Source organism: Arachis ipaensis, chromosome B09, assembly GCF_000816755.2.
Source record: "Arachis ipaensis cultivar K30076 chromosome B09, Araip1.1, whole genome shotgun sequence".
NCBI classification, from domain to species: Eukaryota; Viridiplantae; Streptophyta; class Magnoliopsida; order Fabales; family Fabaceae; genus Arachis; species Arachis ipaensis.
The window spans coordinates 6,884,665-6,891,593 of NC_029793.2; the positions used below are offsets into that span (position 1 = coordinate 6,884,665).

The window sequence follows — 6,929 nt, forward strand, 5'->3', positions numbered from 1 at the left end:
GTCTCTCCCTTTTGAACATACATAAATTTATTCTTCTAACAAGTGTCTCATGTCTACTATTCAATCATATTTGATCAAGTGTGTTATATATTATTTTTTTATTCCTCTTTTTCTGCTAAATAAAGTTTCTTTGATAACAACTCTAACTTTTTTCTTTTAAAAGAGGACTTGACCAAAAAGTGAAAAAATACTCAATAACAAGAAGTGCAAAAACTCCTCTTGGAATTATTCATGGTTGTTGCCTTCTTAGATTTGAGAACTCCTCTTGCAACTTGCCCAATATTCAGCTACAAGCTTAGAGAATGATGAGTTTGTCTCCATAAGCTTTGAAGGATCATCATATTCCAATAGTTTCCCTTAGACGAGTGAATAAAATGATATTTTAGTCATTTAAATTTATTATCTAAAAAAAATTAAAATACTTATTCATTTTGTTAAGAAAATATTTGGTGGAGTCACTTTTTAGTACATTTTTTCATCAATATATAATTAAATAAGAACAAATAGAAAAGAATCTATAACAGTTAACATACCATAAGATAGGACCATGACCATGTCACTGTCTATAACAGTTGGAACTCTGTGAGCCACAGTTATTACAGTGCATTCTGCAAATTCTTCTCTAATAATTCTTTGTAGAATGGCATCTGTAGCAGAATCAATGGATGCAGTTGCTTCATCAAGAACAAGAATTCTGTTCCTCTTAAGAAGTACTCTTCCAAGACAAAACAGTTGCCGCTGTCCCAAGCTCCAATTTCCACCTTCATCACTCACTGCAAAACTACTCATAATTAGATTTCAATAGATCTTTACAAGGAACAACATATAGCATTAGCTACAAAGAATTATATTGACCCTTCTTAGCTATTCGACACTTAATCATAATATCGTTAGGAAAAAACTAATGGTAGGACAGAATTTCCTTAAAGTTGCTTCAATGTAAAATTGTTGAGTTAAAGTTCCTGAAGATAACTCACCTGATGAGTCTAAGAGACTTGGTAGCTTGCTGATTGTCTCCTTAAGTTGACACTTCTCTAAAGCCTATATAAATATTAAATTTCTGATGAAAATGTTTACTTAATGAAAAGTAATGTTCCTAGAATCCAAAATTTTGGGAGGTAAATTGCAATTTACTTTCTTGAAATTTCACTCAAGTGCATGCAATTTATCTCCTAAACTTTTGTAATCTGCAATTTGATTCCTTGAAGCAATCAAATTGTAATTTATCTTTGCATCATGTGTTTTATTAAAACAATTAGCCCTTAATAGAAGGGTAGTTCTGAAAGAAATTTGAGAGAAAATGCTTTTCTAATTTTTGGAACTTTTGGAGTTAGTTGTTCACCTTCCATATTTCATCATCTGAGTAAAGGCCTAAGGGGTCCAAGTTTGTTCTAATGCTACCCTTGAAAAGAGTTGCTTCTTGAGGGATAATACTAAGCTTCATTCTCAAATCCTTCAACCCCAATGAGCATATGTCAATCCCATCAATAATAATGTTACCTCTTGAAGGCTCAACCAATCGAAACAGAGCACTTATAAGTGTTGTTTTTCCACTTCCTGTTCTTCCTACAACTCCCACTCTACTCCCTTCTTTGAATGTGCAAGTGATCCCTTTCAGGACTATTGGTGCATTCGGACGATATCTAATCTGAAATCAATGTCGAAAAACAAGCTATTAGCATTGAATTTTTGATATCAGTGTAAAAATGAATTAGTGAATAAGTACATTTGATAAACATATGAATATGTTTTGGATTAGTTTTTTTACCTCTAAGGATTGAAGATCAATTCTACCCTTCCATGGCCATGAAGTTGGAGGCCTGTTATCCTCCACAATAGCAGGAGGCTCAGCTGGTATGTGAATGAATTGTTTGATTCTTTCAATAGAGATAACATAGTTTGATAAGTTGCAAAACCATCTTGTCCAAAATATTTGTGCTTGTGTCAATGTGAATGCATAAGAAAGTGAAAGTCCCACAAGCCCTGCACATACCATCCAACATTATCAATCCAGTATTAGCTTGTTAGTTACTTTCTTTGATCAACCAAAACTATCGAATTGGTAAACCATGATGATAACTGTTTTATTTATTATGTAATATTAGTATTACCTGGGGACACATAATCCATAGGAACTAGAATAAGTAACAAGGCTGCAGTGAAGACTGTCAAGTTTTGAAGTGTTTCAATCCTTACAATTAACCATTCCATGGTCACATTAGAATGAAAGAATAGTGATGCATCTGTGTCCACAAGCTTTAGGTAGTTCTTGACAAATCTATCCACCATGTTGAATGCTCTAACAGTAACCACTCCAAGTGATGTCTCAGCTGCAAAATTCATCACTGGTGCTTTGGTTGTTCCATTGATCCTTATTATTTCTCTTGCAGAGGCTTGATAATATCCCTTTTATATTAAAAAAATTAATTGAAGATAGTAATAATAAAATGAAATAACATGGAGTTCAATGCAAGTTGCACAGTAAAAGTGGACAAACCTGAACATATTTTGATGCTAGTGTAGCAGGAATTGCAACTATTAGAACTTGCCATGTGACTGAAGCCATTATACCAATGATCACCACAATTTCAATAGCTACAGATGCTACAAAAGTGATGGAATAAGGTATGTCAAAATCCAGAATACTCAAATCTGATGAAGCCTGCAAGTAAGGAGATTATATTTCATGAGTTAGAATAATGATTAATTAACTCCTAAAGAGTAAAGAATAACATTCATATTATATACTCCCTCCGTCTAATAATAACTATTCAGATATGTTGATTTCTACATGGACCAATTTTGCCAATCCAATAGTTATTTTTGAACGGATGGAGTAGTTTATTTCCAATATAAAAAAGCCTTACTCGGGTTAAAATCCTTCCTACAGGGGTTGAATCAAAGAACAACATAGGAGCATTGAAGATAGCCTTATTGAAACTAGAGAAGAAGGCTGATGAAGCTTTTAATCCAAGAAGTGCAGATACCAAAGACCTCAGATACACAAAAATAGCACTGCTAAATGACACCAATGCATAAACCCCAATCAAAACAGCACTAGTCACTTTTGGCATCTCAATTGCTAGTGCAAGCCAAAAGGTTGAAGCAGCTTGCAAAGCAACAAAAGCAAATTGTCCTAATATCATCAAACACAGCATAAGTTGCCCCTTGGAGAAGGAAATGTAATCCCAAAATGGCTTCCACCCAAGATCACCAATCTCTGTCTCTTCCTCTTGTGTGAGTTGTGAGCCAGTTTGACCCTTGAAAGAAATCTCACCCTCACTTTGAGTTTTAGAGATATTAGAACCTTGAGACTCTTCTGGAGGAGTCATAGCCTTATTATTTTCAGGTCCTCCTTGGTTTTGGTTGTTCCGATCAAACTCTGTTATTGCATCTTTGTGAGCAGTCACAAGTTGTTCGAATGCTGTCCCGGCTGTTAGGATATCATCATAACTACCTGACTGAGTAATTCTCCCTCCCTCCATCACCTGGAACATGTTTTGTGACATTTGACATGAATTAGTCTCTAATATGTAATGGAATATAACACCAAAATTGTGTCAAGTGGTCAAGAGAAAGCTAAAGAGTTTAACAAAAATGCTACATCTTGACCCAAAACATCAAAATGAATAGCCTATGCTTTGTTCCAAATTTATATTATTCACTTAAGTCAAACTTAACCAATGTGAGATTAAATGACTCACACTTGAAATTTCAACAAAATTGAGATACTTTACCAGGATTTTATCAACTTCTGAGAGAAACTCCACTTGATGAGTCACTAGAATGACTGTTTTTTCCCTAAGAGCTGTCATGACACATTCCTATAATTTCATAAATGTAAAAAAACATTAGTTTATTTCAAATATAAATAGTTTTGTTGTGATTGAGAATCCAAAGTGAAATATTTATTACATTGAATAAATGAGCAGCAGTGTGCGCATCAACTGCACTGAAAGGATCATCAAAGAGATAAATGTCAGCATCATTGTACACTGCTCTAGCTAGTTGGATCCTTTGCTTTTGTCCTCCACTCATGTTGATCCCTCGCTGACCGATTTCTGTCAGATCGCCATGGCTGAAATCATTGATGTCCTTATCCAAGGCACAGGCCTTAATGGTATTCTGATATCTTTTCTTGTCCATTGGCTTGCCAAAGAGTATGTTATCTCTAACTGTCCCACTTTGGATCCAAGAAATTTGAGAAACATATGCTATGGTGCCATATACATTAACCTGTTTAGCATTATCATGAAATGACATTTAAGGATAAGAAAAAATGTATAAGATACAAAAATGATAAGGTAAACAATCAAAATAGTCCAAAAATTTGTGGTTTACTCGAAGTTATAAATATGAATTTGGCATGATAATAAACGAACAAGAACTTGTGGTGTTCAATAACTCACATTTCCTGAAATCTTTGGAATCTCTCCAAGTATTGCATGCAAGAGAGATGATTTTCCACCTCCAACTGGCCCAACAACTGCTACTTTATGCCCCCATTTCACTTCCAAATTCACATCAGCTAAAGTTGGGGACACTGACCCCTGATCCCAAGTAAAGTTTCCACCTTCAATTTCTACAGCATTGTTGTCACCAACTGAACTTTGCTTAACACTCCTTACAATTTCATTACTGCCTAACTCTTCAGCAAGCAAAAAGGTATTAAGCCGATCGAAAGATACCACAACTTGGATAAGAACAGAGAGAGCCTCAGGGATCATCCTAACTGGTTCCGACATGATCCTCAATGTTGCAAGAACTGTGAAAATTGTCCCTGCATCCAATGGAGCACTATGGAACAGAACACATCCGAGGAAGACAACAGCAGAAACAATTGTAGGAGCCATCCAATAAAGAATTGAGCCATAACCCTTCATGATCTGTGTCTTAGACAACCATATGAATTCTTTCGCGCGAAGCGACTCAACCAAGCTCTTGAATTTTTCTTCCCATGATTGTAACTTGATGATCTTCATGCTGTTAAGTATCTCTGAAGTTGATCTTAAGCGCTCATCTTGTGCTAACATGAACTGAGACTGAGACTTTTGTATCACCTTTGCAAATGGCACATTGAGTAGTCCACAGATTATGAAAGGGATTAGGCCAGGCAGAGCACCGAGACCTACAACACCGAACAAGACTATAAGAGACATAATAAGCTGCAATACACAGGCCCATGTTACATGAAGCCACCAAGGAAACTCTCCCATTCTGTATGCATCCACCGCAATGTAATTAACAATTTCGCCGGCGGAGTGCCTCATTCGAGCAGGGCTAGAAAGCCTTAGCTGTTTCTGATACACTGCCACCATCAGAGCAGACCTCATCTTCATACCTGATCTCCTTGAATCAAAGAACCAATGTCTTTGAGACAATGTTTCAAACACCTTTGTGACAATCAAACACCCCAATATAGAAAGACCATCTTTGAGATTTTTCTCAGTGCTACTTCTATTTGAATAGTTCACAAAAGCATAGAGTATAAGTGGAGAAACCACAACACAAACAGTTCTAATCAATGCATAGACTGCAATCAAAAGATTCTCTTTTAAGTAAACTCTAGCTAGAGACCAAAGAACCAAGTTCTTGGTACTATTATTATTGTTCTTTCTCTTTTCCTTTAAAAGATTCTCCCATGCAAGAACAAACACTTGGTGTGCAGAATCTGCTTCATCTTCAGGAACAACTGAAGGAATGTCTTCAAGTGATAGTGCCTTTGAGTAACCCAATTTGAGCAAAGGGTTAATCCAAGAGAAGATCAATTTACTCAAAATGGAAGCATTGCATAGTCCTGTTCGTGCATTTTCGCCGTCTTTTCGATCCAAAAGAGGCTCAGATAAATCTGCATCACCTTGGTTATCATCACTTTGTGTGACAAAGAAACCAAGATTTTGAAAAGCACATAATAGAAGTAACAAATTCACAAGCCAAAGCACCACATCAAGAACCTCAATTGCATGATCCTTGAAAAGAATTTCAATATCCAAAATTGACACCAAAATAGAAGAACATATCCACCAGAAAGTGCTGAGAGTCTTCACCCATTTTTGTCTCTGAAGAATCAAGGAAAATGATAAAGAGATCCAAACAATCCCTCTTACAATGTAAGATAACAAGCTCATGTGATTCCATAGACCAATTGTGACAAAACCAATGCTGATAAGAGCACAACAAACTGATACAAATATGAAAAACTTGTTCTTTCTTCTGTCGCTAGTATTGCCATTTCTTGAAGAACTTCTTTTGATGAAACTAATAAGCAAAACGGTGTAGAACATAAACACAAAAAGTAGATTTGTGATCCCCACTATGCTTCTTTGAGTACATAATGAAGTGAAATCAAAGTTCTTTAGACAACTACTCCATGATGTGAAATCATCACCTGCATAAGTTATAGACAAAAAGAATCAAATTATATGTAACATTAGCTTTGAAAAGTTGGAAAAAAATGTTTGTAATAAAAAAAAAAAAAAAACTTTATGAAATTCAATGGTGCAGAAAAACATGAACTAGTTAAACAAAAATCATAGAAGAAACAGATTGCATGATGATGATTAATAATAAAAAATCACAAAACTGACGCAACTAACATACACATACTAAAAATAAAAAACAATAACAATATTCAAAGTTAGTGAATTATACCTATCGTGTTCCCATAGTAAGCCATTTTTGTTGTATATGGAGCTTTATTTGATTGGTTTTGTGGTTCTTATGCAGCAGTGAGAATGGAGGAACAAAGGTTTTGAGGGATGATTTATTGAATTATAACAACTTCCACTTCCTACATATATTTAATGTGCCTTTTTCAGCTACGTACCTATGTTTAGCCATTGATGAGTTTGCATTGCTCAACTGTTTCTTCTTTTTCTTTTTTTATGAGTTTAATTAATATTTGGTGTATTTAAGGTTATACTATATAG

The 6,929-nt window shown here is 35.1% G+C and overlaps 1 protein-coding gene across 2 annotated transcripts; it reads right to left on the reverse strand.

Annotated features, from left to right (window-relative positions):
• LOC107617465 (ABC transporter C family member 8) lies at positions 4 to 6,916 on the reverse strand. Of its 2 annotated transcripts, XM_016319225.2 has the most exons (13): positions 6,652 to 6,916; positions 4,410 to 6,388; positions 3,916 to 4,236; positions 3,738 to 3,824; positions 2,868 to 3,488; positions 2,498 to 2,662; positions 2,112 to 2,406; positions 1,769 to 1,983; positions 1,343 to 1,648; positions 978 to 1,041; positions 534 to 773; positions 228 to 356; positions 4 to 170 (listed from the first exon to the last, which is right to left on the reverse strand). In XM_016319225.2, exons 1-12 carry the CDS (start codon positions 6,674 to 6,676, stop codon positions 247 to 249), a joined length of 4,428 nt encoding a protein of 1,475 aa, XP_016174711.1. In that variant the 5' UTR covers positions 6,677 to 6,916; the 3' UTR covers positions 4 to 170; positions 228 to 246. The 2 variants fall into 2 exon arrangements, with proteins under 2 accessions (XP_016174711.1, XP_016174710.1); XM_016319224.2 differs by having other exon boundaries at positions 4 to 356.

Excerpts from the sequence above, each read along its gene's own strand:
- LOC107617465 (XM_016319225.2), bottom strand. The coding sequence starts at position 6,676 with ATGGCTTACTATGGGAACACGATAG. Across the intron at positions 6,389-6,651 it reads TTACTATGGGAACACGATAG|GTGATGATTTCACATCATGG; the intron begins GTATAATTCACT and ends TAACTTATGCAG. Across the intron at positions 2,407-2,497 it reads TAGCATCAAAATATGTTCAG|GGATATTATCAAGCCTCTGC; the intron begins GTTTGTCCACTT and ends TTAATATAAAAG.